This window comes from Xiphophorus hellerii, chromosome 1 (assembly GCF_003331165.1).
Source record: "Xiphophorus hellerii strain 12219 chromosome 1, Xiphophorus_hellerii-4.1, whole genome shotgun sequence".
In the NCBI taxonomy this organism is placed as follows: domain Eukaryota; kingdom Metazoa; phylum Chordata; class Actinopteri; order Cyprinodontiformes; family Poeciliidae; genus Xiphophorus; species Xiphophorus hellerii.
In genome coordinates, this window is record NC_045672.1 from 19,497,484 (window position 1) to 19,524,753 (window position 27,270).

Sequence of the window (27,270 nt, forward strand, 5' to 3'; positions counted from 1 at the left end):
GAAAGTCTTTACCTTTCCGTGTTTTGGATTGCTTGTCAGACCACTTCAAGAGTCATTATTGCCCTAGCCAAGGTAGAATTGCTTCTCATTTGCCCAAAGACACCATTAATATGCAATTTAGTTGGGAGCCAAATTGAGGGAAGCGATCTCCATTTTAAAAAAAGCTTTTGTTTTTGTGTCTCTTTTCTCCCTTTGACGGCATACTTTCCCTATCTGCAGGCAATTATTAGGAGCTGCATTAAGTCTGTCTGAAGGGAATTGATTTGAGCTCCATTCATCTGCTTTGTCTCGTTTGTACACACTTATTCACAGCGCAAGGGCAGGGGGTATTCTGGGACATGCTGGTACCGCTGTTGGCAAGCTCTAGAAACGACAGGGCTTTTGAGAAGGCGAGGCAAATACGTTAATGAGTGTATATACACAGAAAGTAGTTCATTTCAGTTTGAAAAATACTAAACACATGCACAAAATAAAACGTGTCTTGTTTAGTTCTCAAGAGTTTGTTTGCACATAAATTGGTTATTAGATACAAATTTTCTGACACAGTAAGAGAAGCAAATAATCATCCTCTGAACAGCATGAGCATACAAAGGCATAAACACACCATACAGCAGTTGTGAAAGCTGAGAAGTGTCACACTGCTTTTTCCTTTAAGGGAGGAGAGTTAAACTTCATCAGAGGTAACAATTGCACTGTTTATAAAGCAGTTCCATATTCATGTCTTGTTCCATCCAAAGTTTATATAAAAATTGCTCTTTGAAATTATGTTTGTTGGTCTATTGAATCCTTCATTTAAACTCAATGCAAATTTTTAACAGAAAAAGTGTATTCATACCTTCTGATTTTTTTATATCCAATTTTGTCATTTTACAAAGAACCTTCAAGTATTTTCCTAACATTTTGTGTTAAACCAACAATAAGTAACACATGGCTGTGAAGTGGGAGAAAGATATAAGGTTTTCAAAGTTTTCACAGACAAGCTGAGCAGTATAGTGTGGCGTACATTTGTATTCTTCCTCCCTGAGTCAAATCTTTGTAGAACCACTTGGTGCTGCAATTGGACTTTGACTGGACCGTTCTAACACACATATATACCTTGATTTAAACCATTCTTTTGCAATTTTGACTGTATGTTTAGGGTTGTTCTGCTGGAAAGTGAACTAAATTTTTGCAGCATCCAACAGATTTTGTGCAAGGACTGTCCTGTATTTAGCTAGACAGAATGCAGACAGAATTGCATGCTTAAGTTTTCAGATTTTTTGAACTATTTTTTCATGACATCCAACTTTATGTTGGTTTATTCCAAACCCCCCCATTTGAATAGATAGCCTGAGTTTGATTTGTGACAGTGGCACAGCATTGCTCAGAGATCTCTGCTAACGTACAGTGATAAAAGAAAGGATTTATTTACTTGAAGAATGACACAGTTCTCTGCAAAAACAAATAATGCACTTGTCCGTTTAACTCCTGGACAATCAAAAATCTAACAAGCTTTTTGTCCAAGGCATCATTTTTTATCAGTTCCAAAAGGATGAGGATTCCTTTGTTTATTGTGCTTGGGTTTTTTAGTCGTTGTTAGGGGGTTTAGGAATGCTGTGTATTTCTTTATACATAGTGTAAAAGAACTGCATCCAGTGGGACTATTAGGGGATCCAGACAAACCCAAACCATCAAACCCTCAAAGCTGTTTTGCACTGTGATGCCAATCTCATAAAATATGACTTCTTTTTCTCTGTTAAGAAAATGTACTCGTATTTCATAGACTGGGAGATCAAAGGAAGCTGAAAGCTGCCTTTTAATTTTGGTTTTCTGGACTATCTCTGTTTTATCCCACTTCTGTCTCCACTGCTTCTGCATTCAGACCACATGCAAGCTTACTGACTGCACAAGGAGGGTAAAATTGCACTAATAAATAGAGCTTATTAGGAGTTAGAGATGAAAGTTCATACTTTTGCAGGAGTTATTTAAAAGATGTACCTAAATAAGAGATTAAATAAAAAAGCAAAAGAAGAACTAGACCAGTGAAGCAGAGGATGTGCAGATATTTAAACGGGGGAAATTGGAATGAATCGAATGATAAGGAGAGGGAGCCACATGAGTAATGAGTCCAATTATGTTTTGGATGTCGTACAGAGCTGCTGCAGGTATGATGGATTCCTCCTCTTGCTGCGCAACTGAAGGACACACTGTAGCTCTTGTTACCACAGCAGTATCTGTTCCTTTTTTGAACCTCCATGCAAATAAGCTTTCGTACCGTTCCCGTCTACAGAACGCCTGGTTTTAAATTCTGTTTACACTGGGTAATGATATGTTAAATGTTTGTGTCTTGAGGGTTAATTGCCACACACTGTAATAAAATCCCACCACAAAAAAAATCTAGCTATTCATTAACGGTTTACCCCTGCTAAACAGATAATGAATCACCACATCCTTTATGTAAATTATGCAGTAAGTCTACAAGCTTAAACATAAATTTCTTTGCAGGGGATTGTAAATGTCAGATATGTGTTTGTTTCCTTTAAACAACCATGTGCAGACCTCAAAACATACAGTTCTATATTTTCACAAGTTTTCTGTGTAATTTATGCCTTATCTCTCTTTTAGACCTGCAGTTTTGCAATACTCAATAGGGAAGTGAAGATGTTTAATCCTCACTGATGCAGTTTTGTGTTAAGTAGGTTGACATTGAATTGCCATGACCTGCAGACAGATGGTACACATACACTCAATATAAGGATGATTGCCATATTATTATTTTAGCTTGTAAACACTAACTCTCTCCCTGGTAATTGGTAAGTAAGTTAAATTGATTGCTTCATTGGCATGGGTCTGGCTTTAATTCGTTGTTGACAAATTTTCCATAGAGGTTAGGTCAGACCTAGCCTGGCCATTGCCTTCCTGTGCAATTTCGCTCAAGTAAAATCTTTCTTCCAGAACAGTCTGGGCTTCCCCCTCTCAATCCCGTTGGTAGATCTTTTACCAGGCCAATCAGCAACCGGCAGGAGAAGTTGCGAATGATGACATTGATTTTCTGTGCTGCTTTAGAATTGTCGTCTGCCTGTAGCTTTCTCAATGGCTGTGGAGGAAGTGAACAAAGTCATTAAGTGCGTATTGGCCACGCTTCCAAATATTAACATTATTATCTAACTCTTTGAAGACTTTGAATTAATGAGTTACAGCAACATGTAATTTCCCTTCGGGATCAATAAAGTATTTTTGAATTTGAATTTTTGAACATTAACAGCCGTCTCGTTTGGATCAGCACTTCTCTTTTCGCAGTGAAGGATGGTTGTTTACCGCACAGGTAATTTCTGGTAAGCTTCATAACGTTGAACAGGCGCATAATATATGTCAAAAGTTAGCAACTGGGTAGAATGTAAAACCTCAACACAGTTCATGCCTCCAGGAAGCAATTGTTTCTCAAAAGCTGAGAGCCCAGACCCACGGTATGAAACTAATAGCCTTAGACAAGGGGCTGGTTTTTACCAGGCTAGGATAATTTTATCCTTCTTTTTTTTTTTTTTTTTTTACCCCTCCAGGCGGTCTTTTTGTGGGCTCTAGTGTCCCTTATATGATAGTGGGCTGACAGGAAACGGGGAAGGAGAGGGGGGAAGACATGCGGCAAATGTTGTCGGGTCCGGGAGTCGAACCCGCGACGGCCGCGTCGAGGACTGAAGGCCTCCAAATACGGGTCGCGCTAACCCCTACGCCACCACGGCACGCCCATCCTTCTTTTTCTAATTTAGATCCAGGTTTGGCCTGGCTTTGAGTTTATTGTCCTTTTGGAACATTCAAGTATTTTCAAATTTTATCTGGTCTAAAGGTATGGATTGAGATTATTTGGCCACAAAACAATAATAATGTTTGAAGCTCTCAAAGTGAGGCTTTCATGCCTAGAAAAAACAGTTTTAAGTACCAAACATGGTGGTGATAGCTGTCATGCCGAGGGTTTGTTTGACTACTGGTGGTACTGATGCTTTGCACAAAGTAAATAGAGCAATGAAGATGAAGGATCATCTTGAAATTCTTCAGCTTCATCAAAAGCAAATGACAACATAACTGGAAACATGTTTAACACTTAAAAATAATTGTAGTTTTTTTTCTGCAAATTAAGGGAAATTTATGCTGCTACTTATTGGGTGTATGTGAATATTTTAGTCTATTTGAATAACTGGTATGGATGTATGTATGGATTAGAAAAATCTGCAAGAAATTGCAGATTTGTGTACCAAGTATCCTTTTTTTTTAAAGAAATGATTGAAGTCTCATGTTGTAACAGACTTCAATTACATAATTAAAAATCAAAGATTATTATGACCTTCATGCTGGAATTGGGGGTATGCACAACTCTGAAGAGCATTGTTAAATTATTGAGAATCCACACTGACACTCAGTGTTAAATAAAAGGTATATCAGAAAGTCAAGGACAACTCTTAACTAATTCCTAACCTCCTGCTGGCAGGACGGGCGTTGCTCCGCCTCAACGGGGAGAAGCTGGAGCGGATGGGAATCGTCCAGGACTCCCTGAGGCAGGAGGTCCTCCAGCAAGTCCTTCAGCTCCAGGTCAGAGAAGAGGTCCGCAACTTGCAGCTTCTTAGCAGAAGTAAGTGACCGCATAACACTGTGTTCTGGTTCCTGTGCTTTGTTTCAGTGGGAGAGGGAACAATAAAGTCAGACAAATTGGTTTGAGATTTGTCAAAGTGGGAGGAGGCAGTGTGGGACCATGCATCCCTGCTGCGACATGTGTGGAGCCGGACAAACAAGCGCAGTTGTTTGTGGTTTTACTGGTGGGGGTTTCAGGAATTACTGCATTGCATCTCAGCAAGAGCTTCATTGACCGCTTTTACTACCCAGCCACAGGGAAACAAGCCCAGACAAACTCTGATTTCCTGAATTTTCTTCTTGTATAATGTTTCTTCTAAATAACATTTGTGTCCTTTAGGTTGTGCAGATTGAATCAGGGTCTGTTATACATATTTATTGATGAGAACAACGCTGGGTTTGTATTCAGGTTCAGGTTTTCCGTTAGGTATGATACATTGTAAATCCCTGACCTAAATTGAGCAATAGAAGCGTTTTTGCTGAATACATGCTTAGAATCAGAAGAGGGCAGCAGAATTTAGGATGAACTGCAATAAGCTTCTGGATTTTGTATTTCTGAAGCTTGTTTTAATTTGTTATAGGGTTGTTTTGCATGCTGAGTAAAATAGCTTTTTTTTTTTACTGCAAACATGTCTAAAATAAATGCAGTAAATGATCAACCCTGTGCTTAGTTTAGGTGTGCCGCTTCTAAAATCATATTGCAAGGTTTTTTGCTATTACTATTTCATTATGGGCTGATACTGTAAACAGCTAGTCAAGTAATAAAGGTGGCGTTGGCTCAAAGGCATGCTCACAGTTTCACTTCTTAAGCTGCTGATGCTGTTACAATTTGGTTCTGCATATCTGCCACAGGCTGCTTTACAGTAACTTTTAAATCCACACACTGAAGACTTTTGTTAAATTGAATTACTCAGTTATTGACTGAGTTTGCTCTTTTCTATTAAAGCTGGTTTCAAGTAAATTTTCACATCCACGTCCAGAATTGGACTAATATTAATAGTTTGTAGGGATAAGATGAGTCATCATGGCTGACTTATTCAGTTTTTAAGAAAACCAGCCGAAATGGAACAATTTAGAGATTTTTAAAAAAAGTAATTGTCAGTGATGCATGAGCTAGGTATTATAGCATATTTCTTCTTTTTTTAAAAGTTATGTTTTTGTTTATGTTTTGTTCAGTAACTGCATTAAAACTTGGAACTCCCAATTTTTTTCTATAAATGAATCTGCTAAGAACATAGTTCTATGATGCTCTTAATAATTAAGTAGGAAGCAAATAATAGCTAGGCACAGTGCAAACTGATCATTCATGACTTAGCTTATTTACACATTGTAGAGATATTGCAGGTGCTTTACACTAATAGATACGTTTCTCTCCAACTTCTTAAACTAACTTTCTACAAAAAAAAGTCAGTCACACCTTTCTATCTACTTTAAGTGAGTTGGTGTGCACATGCCTCCTAATGGCACAATTCACAGTGTAAGAAGTGCTTTTGATGACCTTCAAATCACCCAAGCATGTTAGACAGAATTAAACTCAAAGATGCGAAACAACTAATAGGTAAGGGGAGAGTATTAAATTGCTGTTAGACACCTCCGTTAATTGGGCAGTGCCAATGTAATTTTTCAGTTCATGAGGCTTTAACTCGGAGCTACAAGGGCAGGCTAATTAGGGGACCTCATATAACGCTTGGTTTTCACAAGTTTGGAGAAAAATGAGAGGTTACAAAGGTGTGGGACAATCTGGGAAGCTGTGGGGTGGGGTCATGAGACAAGAAGTGAAACGTGCTGGATGTGAAGGTTGAATGAGGTCAAAGCTTTAAACTTTTTTTTTTTGAAATAACAGTTTTACAAAGTAATTATGTTTTCTAATCCACCCAACCACACAGTTATAAAATATTTGCTCATTAAATATAACTTTGTTTTCCCTCACTTGTGCTGATGGGGCAGAAGCTGCTCAGGGTAATGCCCAAAGGAACTTTGCCTGGTTGCGGTAGCGTTTCTGTTTCAAAGGCAGCCCCACTTTTCCATCAGCTCACTAATTTTATCTAAATTCAAAAATTAAAACTAACATAGATCATACATTATGCAATGTGTTATATTTTAAAAAATTGGAAAACTAATTCCCCTTCCTCTTTACACCTATTGACTGCTTTGTGTTGGTCTATCTATCACATAAACAGCCACTAGAATACAGCGCAGTTACCATTTATTTACAAAACTGTAAATGTTTAAAGAGAATAATTTCTGAAATAAAAAATATTTGAAGATAAACTCTTTGCCAGTTTCTCTCCTTATAAGAAATTGATGTGATCAGTTCTGGGTTTTTTTCCTTGAATTATCTGAGCTGTATAATGCTGTTAACATAAAAATAATTGTAAAATTTCAAACTAGGTAGGACTAGGCTGAGAAAATGTGAAATGCTGTGGGTATGACTGTGTTACGTGGACGAGAGAACGAAGACGAGCCAGCTGGCTGCTCTGTGCTGAATAGTGTGGAGAGGCCTGGTCATGGTTAAATGGAACGATAAGAGCATGAAACAAGAAAGAAAGATGGTGTATTCAGACGGCAGCTCACACACATATAGGCGTTGCACTCGCACAGCTCTGCACACAACTGCAACTTTTCTCCCTGAACGATTCTTCTAATACGCTCACACTTCTGCGGTGATTAAGTGGAGCCGCCATACCAGCTGTCAGACCTGATACATCTCCAATGGATTTACCAAAAATTGAATATTGATCTCACAATAAATTCTGCGAAGGGAACGAAAATACAGAGATGCAGCTGAATTCCCATGCAAGCTTGTCTCTGATATGAGCCGTGACACTTTTACAATGCTTTCACGTTATTCATATCAGGAGTGTAAAAGGCTTTGTGATGCAAAACCCTTCGCAAGACGCAGAAATGCTGCATCCAGCTTCTTTTGACAGATGGCACAAAATATTAAATTACGCCTCACTGAAATGACCAATAAAAGATCTGCATACACGTTCAAATCCTTCTTTATTTATTGAATTTATTGAACTTTTTTAATAAAGACTCATTTTAAAGAATTTTTTTTTTTTTTTGTCAGGGGTTTGCTTTCATTTTCTGCAAACCAGTGAAATGTCTGCCATATAGATTAACCAGTAAACTGTAGAACAGTATACTGTAGCATCACTTACACAGCTTTTCTTTCGAGAGTGGTTGTGCAAGTTCAGGCTACCATGCAAATGAAAATTATGACACATCTGGTCTAGGTTGTGAAAATACCACACAGAGGATAGAGTAGCAAAAGAGCCAGCTGCTTGGTTATTATAAGGATTAAAACATTTTGGTTATGCCTAGGTCACATATCAGCTCCAATAACTCATTTGCCTTTGCTTTTCTGGGTTTGACTCAAAAAATAAAGTCCCCCCAAAATAGAGGGCTTTGATGTATGATTTAATTTGTATAGGTATAACTTCAGATGCAATCAGACTGAACTGCTTACAGGTTTTCTTTTGGGCTATGAAGGCTGAACTCCACTGGCGTTGACTTGCGTTTGTATGGTAAATCAGAAAACAGGTGAAGCAGTGAACATGTAATATAGTTCTGGTCAAACGTTTATGTCCACTCATACACTTGAATATAGTCTTATTTTTGGGTTTTCATTAATTTGTTTAAATCATTCTGTTTCTGGCTAGTCTGACTGTACTAACATACTATAGTAAAACTATATTTTGCTGTCAGTTTGAATTTATTGTCTATTGTCTTAGATGCATACAAGGTCAAATGTTCACATACAGTGAATATCCAATCATATCCACTAAGATATGATTGGATAAATGTCCCAGGGAAAGCTGCATCTTCTGCTTTTCTAACCATTTAAATTAATTCTGGCATAATTCTGTGTGGATATTTGGCCAATGCTCTTGTTCAAAATAATATGGTTCATTTAAATAGACTGTTTTCTAAATACATGGCTGGTTTCTAAGATTAATCCATATTAGTCGAGTTTGGGGCCATTTCAGAAGCTTAATGTAAGCCTTCTCCATTTACTCCAAACTGAGCCCAGCAATTATTGAATTCTATAATATATAAGCTCTTTGACCAGATTTGTAAATGTGCTCTGAATTAAGATCAGTAACAACAGACAGCATAAAATGTATACTTTGTGTTGTAATCATATTTGTAATAATTAAAATGTTCATCATATTTTTAAAACTCACTTCCTGTTAAATGTTGGATTACTTCATTGCTAAATAAACTTCTCGCAGCTTCTTTTCTTTATTTTATGGAATTCTCAAAACATAGTGATATAGTTGGAAACATTTGGAAGATTGTTGACTTCACATCAAAGCTGAAGTAAAATGAATGTATGTACAACTAATACTCCAGAAAGCTCATATTCATCATTTTCTTCTACATCAGAGCCTTATCATCAATTTAGAAAACCTTTGCCATTTTTTTCTTCTATATGCATATTGTATTATTCTATTTTTGGAAACTGTTTTGAAAGGTAAAGTTGATATCTTCCATAGCCCAGAGCCACAGCGCTCAGAGAGTAGGGAGCAATGTGTGAGGATTTTTATCCGGAAACTTTTGGGACTGAGGATTCGAATCAAAGCCCAGAGAGAAATCTGTCTTCCTTCTTCTGCTGAGGAACTAGCTGTTGGTTTATCTTTATAATAAACTGCCAATAACTCTTTGCTGCTCAACATATCAACTTTTGATCAAAGTCAGCCTGTGATTTTGTGTGAAGCCATCTGCCATGTACAAGAACCTTAGCTAATTAGGAAAAATTAAACCAACTGCAAAGATTGTCGTTAAAACATCTGATCTTCTCCCATCACAAAAAGATGTGTTGCCCGTACTGATTTGCTGAGAATACTGAAACTTTACAGCTCCAAAACTCTTCTGTTGTAAGTATAAAAAAAACAGGCAAAGGAAAGTCAGCCTCTGCATGTAGAAAGATGATAGAAACATAAGAGTTTTAGCTGTAATTGCAGTGAAATGAGATTCTGCAATTTTTTTACTCAGTAGGGCTTAAATGAAAGGCAGACCAAACTTATGTAATTGTAAAAAAAAAAAAAAACCCAAAAAACTACAACTTTATAATGGTGTTGCTACTTTCTTTCACATTAAAAGAAATCTATTAACATACAAAAAATGTTAAGGTTATAATACGACAAAATGTCAAAATGTTCAAGGGGTTTGAGTGCTTTTGCCACTCTCGATTAATCGTATTCTAATGTGATTAAACATGACTAGACATCTTGGGGGAAAAAATCAAAATACATTTTTAAATGTGTATTGCTATTGATCTTTTGTTATTTTATTCTAATACAGAACTTATTTGTAATTTGTTGGCTTGTTATTACATGCAGCATTTCCCATACACTGTGACTATCCATAATAATTACTTAGAATAAAATAGACGTCCATGGAGACCTCTGGCCACCAGTCGGCTAAAGGCCTGACGTGGGAACAGTGAATCGCTTCACTTAAAAACAGCACTGTTTCCATGTGAGGCCTGGTGATGCACTAATTTTTTTTCCCCCTTCTCTTCTCTCCACAGCCTCCTTTGGAAATTTCTCTTAGCTCATCAAAGGATGTGCTTGGCAGTCCTTCTCCTCGTCTCCTGTCACAATACATCTCCAGGAGCTGCAGAAGAGCTGCTATCTCCAGATATGTGAGCGGAGAATCAACGAGTGAAAGCAGGGGGAGGACGAGCCTATAGACTCTATGCCAACTGGTCTGGAGGATTCCCATTCAATGCAGCCAATCTGCTTTACAGGCACTGTGACAAAGACAAAGAGCCGTTCAAAGCAGGGAGACCCTCTGTAACCTAATGATGCAATGGAAGATTATCACTATTCCAGGGATGATCCAGACCTGGCACTGGTGGGATCATTAAAAATGTCCCTTTTGATTTTCATTTCGATTGAACCAACTGGACAGCTCTGACTGAAATTAAAGTCTGAAAAATTGGACTCATAGAGATCCGCTTTGATTTAGTTAAATAAATAGTTCTGTGGAGCAGCTATGAGTAGTCTGAGTCTTGTCTGCAGCAGTAGCTCTTTGAACAGCTTAACTGTAGAGATCTGGAGAGTAGTTTTATCTGGAGAGTTAAACTAACTGCTGGTCAGGATTTGCTTAGTTGGAAAGCACAAGAACTTTGATCTTAAGAATCCTTGTGATTCATTCAAACACTGCTTTATATACTGTATGTAAGCCCTTTAGCATGCCTCTCTGTGTCTGTGAGCCACTTGGAAATATACAGTTTTCACTACAGCCTCAATGCAACCGTAATATGGTGCTCATTCAAAAGAGAAAGTAAGAATTAAGGAATTTTTCACCAGAATATCTAGTTTTAAATACTTGTTGTTTCTCAGACATACTTTATCCATACATGAAAGATAGCACAGCAGTGTCTCCATACGCTGTACTTATTTAAAAAAAAAAAAACAGGCATAGTTGTTGTTTTTTCTTATTCTGCTTGTGATCAGTCTCACCACTCTCTCTTTCTGCAGTGTGCTTTGTTCACCCTTTGCATGGGAGTTTGGTTTTTCAGCTCAGCACTCACTCCGCATGATTACAAAAACTTGAGCTTCATGGGAACGCTAGTAGGGAGCTACAGATGACACTCATGCTGGCATTTATTTCCATACTGTAGAGGTGTATAGTTATTTACACTGAAGCACCTAGTCAAGTACAAGTAATGTAAAACTTGTTTAGCCAAGTACTTCATGTTGTACAACCTTGAAGAGTAACTTCCTGGTGGTAAAAAAATAGAGCAGTGGAAAACAACTACAATGTAACAGTTTATGTATAGAGGTATCTGCTGTGGGTAAGATATTGACTGCTCATAACCTCTGCACAGAACTACATAGAAGAAATCTGAACTATCCCTTTAAGACCACTACACCAGTGATTATTTTACATGTTTTTATATCAAGGAATTCTGGGTTAATTCCTTGAGTCATGGTGTGGATACATATGAACAAACAGAGCTACTAACGTAAAATGACGGAAACGTTCCATCTACAATACTATGAGATGAATGTCATTCCCACAATAATCCTTTTTGTATTGTGACTTCTCTGCAGTGTAGTACTGAAAAAATTAACCTTTATATATAATTGAGTGTAGTAGAGTAACAAACACTTTAATTTATGTATTTGTGATTTAATGACTGATCAAAGGGTTTCATGGGGTTAACACAATGCTCACTAACTGCATAGGTCTGATAAAGCAATAATTTGAATAGCTACAGGTAAATGGGAAAGGACTATCTGGTAGCTAAATTAAGAAACCATTTCCACAGAGCTGTGAAGGTCTGCCAAGGGAAAGAAAGTCATTTGTGTGTGAATCTTTATATTTTACATCATTTGTCACTTGCAAGCACTGGAGGAAAAAAAATACATCCCTCTGTTGTATTCCGTTCGGTTTCTTTCCCGGAGATGATGCTGAAGTTTCTAAAGCTCAGAAAGCAAGACTGCCAACAATGACAGCAAGCCAGATACCAGATTCCCTAAGTGACTGAAGCCAGATCTGCAGATGTAATTCCAGGCAGTAACGCTCAGCTTTGCAGAATGATGATTCTCATGTCACATAAATGAATAAAATAAACAAACATCCAGTGAAGAAAACCTGCCCATCCAACATCCATCCATGCATCCTTTAGCAGGGAGTCACAGGGAACAGTGAGTGACTGACTGTTAAAAGAAAGAAAACACACTGTGTAATTTTTAGTAGACCTAATCCACTGTAAATATCAACACATTCGGTTTCTGTTCACTGATCATCGATGAACTGTTTCAAATGCAGAAAAAGTACAGTTCGCTCTGCTCTACAGATTCAAACATAAATGTATGTATGGAACATGACGACAGCTGTTTTTGAATAAACTTACTGAGAAAAACTGTTGACCCTGATGTACTGACATGGTGCATATTTGTCTGCATGATCAAGCTAATAGTTTTTACCAAACTGATGTTAAAACAACCACATGTGAGCAAAAAGGACAATAGAAAAATCATTTTAAAAAAGAATGCTCAATACTACATTTTTCTTTAAAAAAAAAAACCCAAGTGATTAAGTGATTAAGATTTTGTCCTTATAGTACAGAATCCTTTACCACCTTTTCTTCAAACATGTTTGTGCTATCGCTTCATCCCTTTTTTTCAGTTGATGAATATTTAAAGTTTGCATTGCTCTCATCAAGGGAAATAATGTCCTTTAATTGCTCAAAAGCTAAACTTGTTCATAAACATAAAAAAGATTAAAAAAGTGCACCACAATTTAAAATTGGATACATAATCACAGTTCCTTCTTTCATTTTGCAATAGACAAAATGAAATTAGTGAGAAGCAAAATAGTTTCCCAGTTAATTGCTTACATTAAAATTAGTTTTTGTTTTATAAAACGTTGCAAGTATAAAAGTACTAATTTGCATATTCAGTGGATAATTTAGTAATAAGAACATCTTAATTTGTATTTCTCCCTACAGTGTTTCCCATTATATAAATTAGTGTACTAAAAAAATATATATGTAAATATAGATGTATCTGCAAGTAGAGGTGAAATTACTATGATGGTTTTGATATTCATACAAAAATACAGCTAGAGAACTCATTCCAGTGAATCACAAAGTCTTCCTTAGACATAAATACATTAAGAAACAGTTTGTTTTGGAGGACTGACATGATTCATATCAGTGCTTGTCCTCAACTCCATCCATCTTCTAACTTTATTTAGTCCAGCAAAGGATCACCAAGGCCTGCATTTCTCCAGTGGTCCACGGGCAAGAGCCGGGGTTCTGCCTGGACAATTTAATAATCTGTGAAATAGCAAACAGGCAACCAAAGACACCCACATTATGCACATCAGTGATATTTAATGCAATGTAAGTGAAAGGCTTACATGCACTATTTAAGCGACTTAATGTAAGATTAATCCTGGTCTTTCAATGATGCATTTGACCCTTTCTTTCAATGATGCATTTGACCCTTTCTTTTTTCCAGGGTGGACAACAACTTCAGTGAATTTCCAAAGCAGGCACAAGTTTGAATTTCACTAGCTTTTTTCTAGTCAATATATGGTCAGAATTACACATACAGGCCCAACTCATACACCTGCACTAATATTTGGTTTAATGTCCACTCCACCACCTTTATATAGCCCTGCTTTAACAATTCCAAAACAATTTTTTTGTGTGTTTTGGATCACTACTTTGTTTAAACACCCAATTGTATTAAAGTTGAAACTTTCTACTTGTTGAGCTGAGTCAAAGAACTTGGAGGTAGTTCTTTGTTTTCAGCAGATCCATTCATGTTGCTTTGTTTTCTTTAAAAAATACCCTTTCTGTAAAATAATTCCACTAGACCCCGAGCCAGATTTATTTTCAGAATAGCTATTGACTATATAATTTAAATATGCCTTAATCTTCCATCTGTTCTGAAACATTATTCAAGGTCCATGAGTCACAACTTTGACTCTGTGAAAACAAAGTGTTGTCCAAACAGATGATGACTTTGTCTCTCGCTGACGCATCATCACACGCATTGAGAACACACATACACACTCAAATAAATCCTATTACTGCAAGACATCAAGCATCTCACCTGTTAGTTCCAGGGCACATGTATGATAAACAGATTCAGTGAACAGTGACCTTCTCAACCTTGGTAAGGGAATAAATCTGCATAGCAGATGGTTGGATGCTTCAGTTAATTGGAATCTGTTTATTATTATGTTTTTCTTTTTGTTTTCTTCTATTTGCCACTTGGAAACTATGCTTCCACAATGGGAGCTTTTGTGACTGTTCTCTGAGACCCGTGCTTTTTCTGATTCATAACTATTTCCTTGTGACTTTGATCTGCTGGCTCTCAATTCTCTGACAGCACAGAAACTAAATGTGAAACACTCCTATGTCTTCCATCTCTCCTTTAACAGCTGCTTGACTGAAGGCTCTTGATGATATAAATAGCTCAAAACTGTATTTTTTTTCATGAGGAGCCAAACTGTCAAGTAGAGTGTTAAAAGATAGTAATGAGAATGACGTTAGTGCGCTTAGTTGCTTTTGATTTGAAAACTTACTAGGAAAAAAGTAGTTGTCTCTTGCCAGTTAAAAAAAAATACATGATTGTGCTTACTCAGCTGATAAGGAGAATAAGCATAAACCTGTATCATGCTCTCAAGTATTGTTCACGGGTCTAACAGTGCCGCAAAGTGAAGTATTTATCAGAACCGATTAAACAGGAAACGTGTGTTTTAGATTTAACTCGATCAGCTAGGAATGGCAGCTGTAACTCAGGATCACCATAGACTTGATGGTTCTACTAGTCATCACTTATGAACAAATATAAAATATCCCAAAATTTCCTGGAGTGTCAGGAAATTTTGGGCTCTACAAATCAATCAAGTTTATTTGTAGGGCACATTTCAGCAACAAGGCAATTTAAGGTACATTACATCATAAAACCATACAAAGTCTTAAAAAAACACTGTACAGTCAACAATTGCGAAAACCAGTAAGATGTGCATCCAAATCATAAGTTTTGAAGTCACAATGATGAGGCGTTTGTTTGTTTTTGCCTTTTTACTCTGAGAAATGATTGAACTGTACTGCCCTCTAGTGGGTAATTTCTGGTCATAAACCTTGACTGAACGTGGAGAGACAAATAAAAATGAATTATTTGTCTAATAATAATAGTAGTAGTAGTAGTAGTAGTAGTAGTAGAAGAACAAGAAGAAAAAGAAAAAACAATACTTCATTATTATCAACCACAGTTGCAATAACAGCAGTAAATAAAGCGGTACAAGTAAATTACAACAGAAAATTGAATAAAATAAATGAATACCTACTTTGTAAGAATAGTAATAATAATAATGGAGATACGAATAAGATTAAGAATGAAAATATAAATTTCATATAGTCGATTCTAATTATTGATACTCTAATACAACTATGTGTACATAATAAGTGGTATGCATTTTTTTATTTACGCACAGAACTCAAAAATAATGTCTCTCACCCTTTTTACGTATTATTAATATATTTCATTTCCCATATGCCTTTTACACTACATATTTGGCAATTCTAGCAATATACTTGGCAACACTAAAGTTAAGCTATGCCGCCCTCCAGAGGCGATACCTAAAATAGTTTTTTCTACATAAATTACATCATGATTTCAGATTATTTCCACTAATAGGAGAATATCAGTCCATGTTGACTGGCACCAGTCAGAGTAAGAGAGTCCCTCTGTTGTACTGAAACACAGAGAGGTGGCAATGAAACCATGAATGATTCATGAAGTCAGCTGTCCTTATGAGAAAAATGTAGGCTCCCACCATATGTGAAACATTTATTATTTGCCGCTTTAGATGGGTGAAAAGCCATGTGCACATACCCTGCAGCCAGCTGACAGAGCATCTAATGCAGATTAAATATTGCATTAGACCCATTAATGCCATTACTTGAAATAAATAGGACTTAATATCTTAGGTGATGACCTTGAATTCTGTGGAAATATAAGCAAATATTACAGACTGGTAATGATGACATAAGGAAATATTTTTTGCCTTCAGTGGTATATTCAGTAAATTTCTCTCATACTTGATTTTCAGATGTCTTTTTTTTTGTCAGAGAGAAGACTGCACAGGCTGAACTCAAGCTGCGGGTCAGATTGGTCGAATATTTAGCAGCAGCTCGATGCAAACACTTAACGAGGGCTGATATGAGGAATTTAAGCCCTGACCCTTTTTTTCGTCAGGGACCAGCGCCGTTACGTCGAAAGAGCAGCGAGAGCCGGGGTATATTGCAGCGACTCTATCAGCCAGAGCAACCCCACACTGTTGTTATTCACTTCGAAATAGATAATAATAACAACGCGAGAGCTCGCAAGTTGCATCAAGACTGTGGCTGCAACTGTCAAAGGTGGAGTGGATACGCGCATGACCCAACACACACTACTGTAATACTGTACACGACCGCCGAGATAAAATCCGTATAAAAAAGCCGAAATAATCCCGAGGTAAGGAGCCGGGGACTGGACTAACATCCGACGTTTCTTCTTTTCCTTCGCTTCGTTTTCTTTTACTCTAACCGACTGTCTCACAGCCGTCGAAATTACTGCACTAAACATATTTTTGTGCCTCCCTTCAGCTACAGCCAGCGCAGGGATTTTTTTTTTTTACTCCTCCTTCGTAATAAAGTCGCCATTTTGCTTCACTGCCTATATAAACCATTCTGTATTCTAATATTTTTCCTTCAGGAGCCGAGGACCTGGCCGTGTTTCCTGGGTGTTTTGTTAATATTTCTGGAGGGTCTAAGGAGAAGACGGAGGTTGGAGAAGTGCCTCGTGGTGTACATATTAATGCAGAAAAGGAGGAGGGAGGAGAATGCGTTTGGAAACTGGGAATGAGGTGAAACTACACTGGATTTCTTTTCATGGACACTCGGGAGTGTGATTCGTCTTTTTGTCGTCGTGTTCAGAAGAGACGAGGCTGACGGCTGTCCGTGTCCCTTCGGCCCCCCAGCCTCCTGTTTGAACGGCCCTTGACGTACAAGCAGGTGTGATTGCCATGTAACATAACATTGGTGGAAAAAACGCCCACTTTGGTGCCTGTCTCCTGACCTCCTCCTCCCGTCACGTGGGTGACCCGGTGGGGCCCCCCAGGGCTCCTGCTGCTGAGTGACTGACCCCACAGTTCAGGTAGGTGTGGTCGGACTAAAGGAGGAAAAAGTGGAACACTTTTATTGTTTTTATTTACCGTACTCACATGTTCAAATTGAGCCTGACCATAGCTGACAAACACCGTGGCAGTGGGCCACGTGCAGTGGGAAATACTTGTTTGCATGTTGGTTTGTTTGAGGTGTAGCAGGCTTGTGTTCGTTACAACTTGAAGGATGGTGTCAAAGAATCTTTTATGGAATTACTTATTGTATTTGGCACATTATTGTTCCTAATTATAAAACAAAAACATGAGAGTAAAAATGCTTGTTTCACAATAATATCACATTTGTTTTATTTTAAAATAGAAACAGTTTTTTCAACCAATTTAAAAGTATATATTTTAATGCTATCTGGGTTCTTCTGGTCATTCCAACCTTTTGCCATTTAGTACTTTTGTAGAGAGACTCTCTTAAGTTTCAAGTTATTTTCTAATATGTGCTCTAGCCTTACTGTAGGGAAATGTAGCTTTAGGAGTCCAATAAATAATATGTCTACTAGTTGGATGTTATTTAGAGTTAATTTGGTTTGATCATGGCACAACATTTTAGAGCAATCAATTTGTCTGAACATGGATAAGAGTTATTTAATTTTCCTTTGGGATCAAGAAAGTTTTTTTGAATTTGTATTGAACCAGAATCCAACAAAATAAAACAGGTTTTAATACTCAGATTTCAGAAAACTATGGATTTTTTTAAAATAAAATTTTAGCAATTTATCACTATTTTCATATTTCAGGTCAAAACTTTACTGCAAGTAAAAACAAACTTATACACAATGGTGTAATCACATTGTATTTGTTTAAAGGTTTTAAATGGAAGTAGGTGGGTGCAAAATGACAACACTAAAAAATAACATGGGTGTAAAATTTGAAAACGGGTGCATTAACTCAGGGCCTAAATTAATAACAATGTTATTTTGATTCTACATAGACCAAAGCAAAGATGTAGAATGAACACTTGCTAAATGTTGTTGTAGTTTATAAGTTCTCAATGTTCAGAAGATTTCCTCTTGTTGCTGTTCTGGTTTTTATAGATACACCAGTATTTATTGCTGGTCACTTTGTCGTGCTATCTGCTCAGTTAGCCAGCTTGCAGTTGGCTTCATGACAGACATATTGCTTGTGACTTGCCAGCTGTAGTGTCAAAACAGTTTTAGCTTCATTAGACTCACGTTTCATGTCATGACTGTTTTTTTCACAACTATTTCTAAACAGATAAATGTTTTTCTTGTAATCAGAAAATAATATATAGTGGCCGTCTTTCAGATAGCTGACCAGCAGTTCGTAGTAGTTGGAAGTGGAGCACTAATCTCTGTATATACAGTCACTATGCCACTTTCTCTGACATCTAAATAAAAGATCATTAAACCGTGGGATCAGTATGATGAAATATTTTAGAGAAACCTACCAAACAGTTTACAGTGTTAGGTGGAGCTGAAACTGTTTGGCCTTTAGCTTGTTAAGTGAGAAAAATACCAAGTTTATTGAAAGTTTGTTAGCTCCATTGTTTGTTCGCATATATTTTAATATTTTGTCATTTGTAAACAGAGGGAAAAAATTCACACAAACTCAAAACATTCACAAAGTATTTTCCTACAATGTGAATGTTGTATTTTAATATTTGAAGTAAGCTACATTTTAATTCCAGTACATATACATTAGCTATGTACCAATTTAAAAGAAAGTATATGTTTAACTTTTTGCAAAGAACCTTGCAAACTTAATCTCTGTTTATTTGTTCAGTTTTTTTTACTGGGTTTTGTACTAAAGTCTCACAATTACTCATTTCTGTTTTTTTGTTTTTTTTACCCACATTTGTTAGTTTCAGGGCTTGGGTGATCTAACACCCCTCAGTCATACTAAATTACTGTTCCTGCATGCTCTCTAGTTCCTGTTTGTGCTTATGTGCATTTCAACTTCTTGTTTAATGCAGAGCACTTGCTATGCATGTCAGAATATCTTTAAGCAAAATTAAAGTAAATTATTTCCAGGATACATCATCCAGAAGCGCATATATATTGTAAAGCATGGCGTGAAAATGGAAACTGATTGGTTCCTACTGGGTGTCATACAGTTTGGTGTTGTAATTTATAAAAAGTAACATTTGAGTGAAAGCATGTTGGATTCTAAAAGCATGTTGGCTGTCAATTAACAATTGGCAGCCTTGTTCATCAAAATTTTAGGAACAGTACATTTTATTTATACAGTAGGCATGTTGAGATTCAACAGTTAATGTTGATAATTAATAATGTAAAGCAGAAAACTTTGCTGTCAACCAGGTGACCTAATACACAGTTGGTTTTTCATAAGCTAGACAGCAAGCAGAGCAGCAGTTCTTGTCTCTGTCCTTTCTTTGACATACCTTTTGTCTAATGGGCAGAGCATGAAGTTAGTGTGCAAGTCAGATTATTGATTTTGAAATGAAACATGGAAGGTCACACCCTCATTACCACTGCAGATGATGTGTGTGCCTCCACCTTTAGTCCAACATTACCAATGACCAGTATGAAGACTCTGCATTAACAAGGAGAGAGCATCTTCACAGACTATTGATGTAATGGAGTGCTAATAATGTTCTTACAAACACTGGGAACAGATTAATGAGCAGCAGAAAGCCTTTAACCTCATAATCTACCATTGTAGGTATGGAGAGCTCCAGTGGCCCCAGGCTTGGGAAGCTGTCCTCACCAGGCCTGCCAAGGGGCCAAACACCCAAGCATGGACATCCCCAGGAGTTTGTTAGAAGCACGCCGTGCCCTGAAAACAACAAACATAGTGAGTGATATACCAATGTCCCTCTTTATATATAATTAGTGAGAATTAAGCTTTTGTTGGGATAAACCAGGTTAGTAGTGGCTTCATCCCCAGATGGAATCATCTGGGGATGTGAAGTGGAGCATCTGTCCTACTAGTGACCTCTGACATAACATACTAACACATATTGTAAATGTGTTTGAATTTTTGTTCATACAGTGCCGTACAAAAGCATTCATACTGTGTGGGAGTTTTTATTTTATATTAGAGTCTATTACTTCTGTATATTTCATTGGAGTTTATATGATAGACATAAGCTAATTATGTCTAACATACTTAGCTTATCTCAGATTTTGGAAGTTTTTAACATAAAAACCTTAGTGTATTTTTGTATTCTGTTCTTTTTAAAAATATTTCTTGACTCCAATTAAAATTTAATTTAAGGGATTTTATAAATGTAACTTAAGTTGACATACAACTAATAAACCATAAGTAAATGATTGTGGTTACTAGTATCAGTACAACATGGGCAGTGCTGACTTAAAATTTAATTATGGTATTATCCGTTACAGCTATGACGAAGCGATAAAAGTGATAATTTAAACCTATTATCACTTCTTTTAAATCTTTTTTTAGGTCATTAGTTATCTCCATGGCAAAGCAATGAAAGACTCAAACTCAAATGCCGCTGTTAAAAAACATTTCAATTTTTAAATGTACCTCTGGTACACTACTTGACTGGTTCAAGCCTTACCTAAAGAACAGGGATTTTGTCATATCATTAGGCAACGTTTCATTGAAGCAAACAAAGATCACATGTGAAGTACCTCAAGGTTCCATCTTGGGGCTCTCCTTATTTAATATCTACATGTTACCACTAACTCATATTATAATATTTATTACCATAACTATGTAGATGATACACAGCTCTACATTACAATGCCACCAGGTGACAATGAACCCACTGAAGCACAGAGAATGTGCAGAAAGTCAAGTCAGTGTGTGAATGTGCAGAAGTTTCTTCTGATGAGTAGAAACAAAACTGAAGTTATTATCTTTGAACCTAAAGAAGAACTATCTAGAATCTGCATACAGCTTCACTTATTACAGCTAGAAAGTGATCAGGGCCAAAATCTGTATGTAGTGATGGACCTAGAACTGAATCTCCAGAGATACATAAAGACAACTGCATCATCTAAAGAACATTTGGACGATTAAATCACTAAAGTCCCAGCAAAATATAGATAAACTCATCCATGCGCTTATATTTAATTTGTAAATTTATTGATATTTTTTAACTCCCTCATCGAACAAACAGTGGAGAAAACTATAAAATAACAATACAGACCAAAGTATCAGTGTTTGTGTTTTTTTTTCTAAATCTAAAGATGTCAGTAACAAGCAGGTTAAAATAAGCTGGAAATATTGAACCCAAACACTCCCAGTCAGTACCTGGTGACAGGCTGCTTCCTCTTCACGTAATGGACATGATATAAAAGGAAAAGACAGGCAGAGGTTGTCAGATTCTGCTGGAAGGTGAACCTCTGCTGCAGTCTAGTCAAGTTTTCTTCCAGACCTGCTTTGTTTTCAGAAACATCTAACTTCCTTTCAAGTCTGGTCAGCTGATGATGCAGGTTATCATGCCACAAATGCTTTCACCTACATTTGTCACTGTGGAGATGTTAATTGTGTTGTGTTAGTTGCCTGTCACATAAACTTTTGTGGCATGTAGGCCACATAGTTTAGTTTTGGCTTCATCTGACCAGGACACATTTTCCTACATGTTTTCTGTGTTTCATGTGCATAGCTTCTGGAAACCTGGAAGTAAGAGTTCTGATTGCTTCCTTTGAACAACCGCTTTCTTGTAATGCCACCTGTTTTATCTATCACATAAAACCACCAAGAAATGCACTGGAGTTTATGGACTTAATGTGATTGAATATGAAAATGTTAATAGAGGTATGAATTATTATGTCACTTGGTATCTTGGTTTTTTGTTATCTGCTGAAAATTTATCATTTTGGGTTAGCTGTTGAAAATTTTGCATTGTTTCCAAAAGATTTGATTACCCCACTATATTTCTAACTAGTCCCTGCAGCATTTCTTTAAATGATTTATATTTTATTAAGAATCATTGGTTCTAGTCTGTATGTAACCCTACCCCTCTCATTAGAAAGGGCCTGGAAACTACAAAATTTTTTCCTGGGACTGCCTTACAGTGAGAAAGCCAAACAAACACGTATTGCCAAGCACTGACATGATTGAAACCCCAAGCCATCTGGATGGAGATGGAATATTTTGGAAGGAGAAAGCGAGACTAGGGAATGGTTTTTCAATTCAATAACCAGCAGATCCTCATGACTTTGGTAATAGCATCAGGCAGGCTTGGAAAGCTGGGTCTGTGCTAATATGACCCAGTTGTTTTGGTTGCTGCAAAATAGCCTCCTTTTTCCAGACACAGAGGTGCTTCATTGTGTTTGTTATTAGTAAAATCCCCAGGCTGTATTTTCATATCCATGCGGGGGCCTGCATGTGTTCGGTGGTGCCTGTTTTTTATGGGCGTCAATACAAACCTTATTCACCAAGATGAAGCCCGGAGTACAGAAAACGTAAGAAACAAAAAACACATTTAAGTCGTTATGAAAATCCCTTCTTTATCGTTTTCCAGTTATCTGCCTTATCTGATTGCTGGCACCAATTCAGAACATGCTCTCTTATATTGCTTCCTACTAATGTGCTGGTCTTGTGGTTTCATGTTGTGTTTATTTTGGTGTAAGACAGTGAGTCAGTTTAAACGGCAGCTTCTTACATGCAAGCTCTCAAAGTGTCATATTTTATAGATTTACCCTATTCTTTATTACTCAATAAAGATACGTTTATAGATCCATCAGTGAAAAGTTGGTGGCTGTCTCCTCATTTTCTCCTTACTGTAAGACTAGAAGTTGCACAAATGTGCTACTTTAATGAGTAACCCTGCAGATCATGACTAGGAATTTGCGTGTGTGCGTCTGTGTTAGTACTGTTTTCACAGGTGATGAATTGGTCCAGGTTTTTATGGGACTTTTCCAGGTAACTTCATACTCTACAGTGTGTGCATATGTTCCGCTTTCTTTTCCTACGGTTGATTTGCTCTGACTCACATGCAAAGCTTCCCAGGGATACGAGTGCAATTAAATCATTGTGTTTAGTGTTGTACATAGTTTTTTTATTATTTTTATTTAACCTAAACTTTCTGATCTTAATCTAAAACAATTAGCTGTTAAAGTTGTTTCAGGAGAAGTTGTATGAAGCTTAGATGATATTAGGAATAGATGTAATGACAAGTTATGATTAAATATTGGTATTATTAGTTATGGTAAAACCCTTGCATTCCTAACTCATCTTGTCTGTTTTCTGTCATAATGTCCGCACTCCTTTCCATTCTTTTCCAAACAATCTATTGCTACATAAGGAATGAGGATTAGTGTCAGTGAAGTGAGTCCACACAACTGACCATATGCAGTATTGGCACACAAAGGACTAATGTATGATTCTTGAAATCTAATAACCTGCCAAATATCACATTCAAGCAGTCCCATGCATTATTTTCCATTATAGGAATTTTGACTTATAGTGAGGTAAAAATATTCTACAGTATGATCTTTGTAAACTTCCAAAACTATGGGTTTGATCAAACCCCAAAAACTATCCAGAAAAGATTACTGTTGAGTTCTGAAAAAATCCATATAAAGGTTTTTGATAATTGACTGAATCTGCTTTTTATTGTCTTATTAGTGAAACAAATTTCCTCCAGCTGTAAACAGGACACGTTATATGTGATCCTGTGGGTAGAGAATGAGTGACGCACCTGCAGAATGAGGTGACGGCTGTGCGGTTGAAAGGTTGTGAGTTTGGTTCCAGATTTTTCTCACTGAAGTGCAAGACAATGTACCTGAAGTGATCTGCTGATCTGCATTTTGGTGTGAATATTTGTGTGGAAAAATCACTTTGGATGGTCTGTATGTCAAGAAAAGTGTTCTATAAGTTTATTTACTTATACATCTATTTACTATTGGTGTAGCACATTCTTCTCATCGACAACACTGTTTCACTCAGCTGGTTTGGCTTAAAACATTGGAATAAACAAGAATTTTATCAGACTAATTATGTATAATTTTTCATTTCGTGTCTTTTGTTTGTTAATGGTTTTTCCTGAATAAAATTTAGCACAAAGAAATAATAGAAAACAAACTCTGTCTAAGCCATTCTTCGTTGTACTCGTGGTTTCCTGAAAGTCTTCGTGCTTTGAAACATGAAGATAATAAGTTCAGATCGGCTTGCATGCGTTCCTAAAGTGTTGTGATTAAGCTTTAATCTTGCCACACCAGACAGATCACATGGGAGGATGTGGTCCTTGAGGTTGACTTTGAGACATTTTTCTTTGTTGTTTTATGTTTTCTTCCCTTTGATATTGTGTTTAAACCTGGTATTATTATTTCTTTTGATTAGATAGAAATAAATCTGTTATTTAAAATGCTCCGTTCAACTGCAGGCTTAGCAAAAAGTCAGTGTTTGCTGACTCTTTGCTAAGTCAGTCTTTGCAAAAAATATTGTCAGGCTCAGAGAACACTTAACCGTTTAAAAGGAAATAAAAAATGTCTGGTTCTGTGGTATACCTTCAAGAAAGTCTTTCAAAGTAAGTAGAAGATATGGAGTAGATATTATTTAAGATATTAACGTATTAATTTTTAATACCTTTTTAAACCAGATTAGACCTAAAGCAATCCAGAAGATATTCGAATTACATTAAGTATGCTGCTGCATTATCTTTGTACTTCAAAGTCAGATTTTCTGAGTTCCCAGGCAGAAAAGCAACAACAATACAACTCAGACAGTCAGAGCTTGCTGAGGACGTCTAGTATTCAAGATGGCCGCACGCCCACAGAATGCAGGCGTGGACTTCATCGTGTTTGCATCTAAATAAACCAGTAGCACCAAAAGTTCTGTAGATCTGTTTGTGGACATGTTCCTTGAATGTTTGAACATACTGAATGGAGAGAAATATGCTGTTTTGGTATTTTATTGCTAATATTAGCCAGCACATACACAAATAGCAAGTCCCACTGTTCTGAAGCATGCAAAAAACAAAAATTATATTATATGTGATATATTTCCTAGCTCAAAACCTCCGACTTCTGAGACACGCTAGGTACAGCATGTTCAATGTTAAATAATGTAAAGAATAGGAAAAATATTCTCTTTTTTTCCAGAATATAAAAGTGACATCCCTCAGGGCGGCATAATGAGATTTATTACAAAACATTAAAAATAATAATATGTTGATTTTGACTGATCTGATTTTGTAAGTGTCTATATACAGTAGGTACCTTATATTTTAATTTAGGAATTTCACAGATATTTGAGCAGATGAGCCAGCTTAAATCCATAAATGTAAGCGGCTTTCTGCGACCGTTGTGCAGTTAGTTAACTGTAGATGTTCTTCATAAAGTTATGTCTATACACATCAGTGTAGCAGCAGAATATTCACTGTTGCAGAAGACAGGATGTTGGGCAGAAATGATTTACATAGAATTCACTGATATACAATTTAAAAAATATCAAATTAAGGTTTTTTTTATGCTCATCAATCAAGGCTTCATTGCAATGGTAGTATGACGGAGTAATTCATATTGATTTGTCCACTTACCTGCTGCAGAGAGTTACAAAATCGCTGGTTAAGTATTTTAACCCACTGTGATTTTTTCATATTTAAACTTTTACACACAAACTCCAAGAGAACATTAAAAAAAAAATATTTACATATTTTTTATAAGATTTTCCATCAACATCTAAGGTTCAGTGTGTTCCTCATGCATCTTGACGGCTTTGAGCTTTCAGTTTTTGCTTCCTTAATTCCTGCTGATGTTCTATATTAATGCGCCTTAAATTTCCTGTTTTATTTGCCATGTTTACCATCAGTCATTTTGAGAGTGATTATTTTGATGCAGCTTTGTGTGATTGCAGCCAAATGCAGGTATTTTGACAGTTGGTGCTTCCCACTCAGGATTAGCCACCACTAGCTTATCCTGTCAGACTAGTCTTATTAACTAAGCCTCTTCCTCATAATGACCCACCTGAGCAACTCAGATAAGATACAGTTGAAAAGCTTACATTCCAACCTCGTACCTGCACTCAATAGTAAAATGTCAATTTTTAGTTGTTTTTTTTTTTAGAAAATATCCGAATTTTCCACTGCCACTAAATCATTTATTATTAATATTTTTATTTAATAAAAGGCTTTAATAAGATACTAAAAACTTAGTACCATTAAAATGTCAGTGTGTTTCCCTTTTTTGATGTTTTTGTTGCTATTTTAATGAGTTTTTGTGCTTACTGTGGGGTTTTTTCTTACCTAAAAGTAATGCACATTGTCTTTAGTATTTTGCATAATAGTAGCTCAGTTTGTTTTTTTTAAGCTTCTGCAAAGGTCTTCCTATAAGGCTTGAAGTCAAGGCTCGAACTTTCAAATAGGGCAGATATTTCTTCTCGTTGCGGCCTGTGAAACATTGCCCACAAACTCTTCTGCCGTTTTTATTAACAAAACCTTGACAGCACAGCCACCCTCTGAATACAGTATGTTCAAAATGTTGCACACGCCGCAATATTGTAATTAGCACATCGAAAAAGCAACTCTTTCAACAGATTAACACATTTAAACTTGTCGGCTTCATCAGGGTCATCATAAAACATGGAACTGTTTGCATATAGATAGAAAAGGTGCAAAATAGAAAAGAAGTTCACAACAACCAATCTTACATTTACAAATAGAAAGCCAGACAATTAACACATAAGTGGTAGGGTTTGTCACAAGGTTGGTAGGCTACTCTAAACAGACTCCCACTTGGACAAATTTCAGTATATCCAGTTTGAGGGTGAATCATACAAGCAGTGGTGAGTTTCCAAAAGCTCCTTTAAAATCCAAAAGCAAGGAACATAGACACAACAATCATAATAGTTGTATAAAGGTCATGAATGAAAACATGAACGTATTAACTCATTAATTAAAAGTTCCATAATCATAATTATTAAAAATGGAAAAGTATGTTGAAACATTTTATCTCTGTGACAAATGAGTGATATTTGTCAAATGTGTACAGCTGGAGCACAAAATAAAGACCCATAAATATGAAGTTTCTGTTGTCAAATGTGCAGTTGCAATGTCTTCTGTTGCTT

The 27,270-nt window shown here is 36.6% G+C and overlaps 2 protein-coding genes across 4 annotated transcripts in view; both read left to right on the forward strand.

Annotated features, from left to right (window-relative positions):
• Window positions 1–12,500, forward strand: part of LOC116728208 (sterile alpha motif domain-containing protein 10) — a 56,224-nt gene extending 43,724 nt beyond the window's left edge. Inside the window, exons 4-5 of the mRNA XM_032576129.1 lie at window positions 4,463–4,603; window positions 10,142–12,500. Coding sequence (XP_032432020.1) covers window positions 4,463–4,603; window positions 10,142–10,164 — 164 coding nt within the window. The 3' untranslated portion in view covers window positions 10,165–12,500. The remainder of the gene's footprint in view (window positions 1–4,462; window positions 4,604–10,141) is intronic.
• Window positions 12,501–16,245: 3,745 nt separating this feature from the next.
• Window positions 16,246–27,270, forward strand: part of znf512b (zinc finger protein 512B) — a 37,119-nt gene continuing 26,094 nt past the window's right edge. The window contains exons 1-4 of one of the 3 annotated variants that reach the window (XM_032576148.1): window positions 16,246–16,604; window positions 16,845–16,995; window positions 17,110–17,285; window positions 19,948–20,079. In XM_032576148.1, coding sequence (XP_032432039.1) covers window positions 19,950–20,079 — 130 coding nt within the window. In that variant the 5' untranslated portion in view covers window positions 16,246–16,604; window positions 16,845–16,995; window positions 17,110–17,285; window positions 19,948–19,949. Of the gene's footprint in view, window positions 16,605–16,844; window positions 17,286–19,947; window positions 20,080–27,270 lie in introns of all 3 variants that reach the window. The other 2 variants (XM_032576140.1, XM_032576157.1) reach the window with 2 other exon arrangements.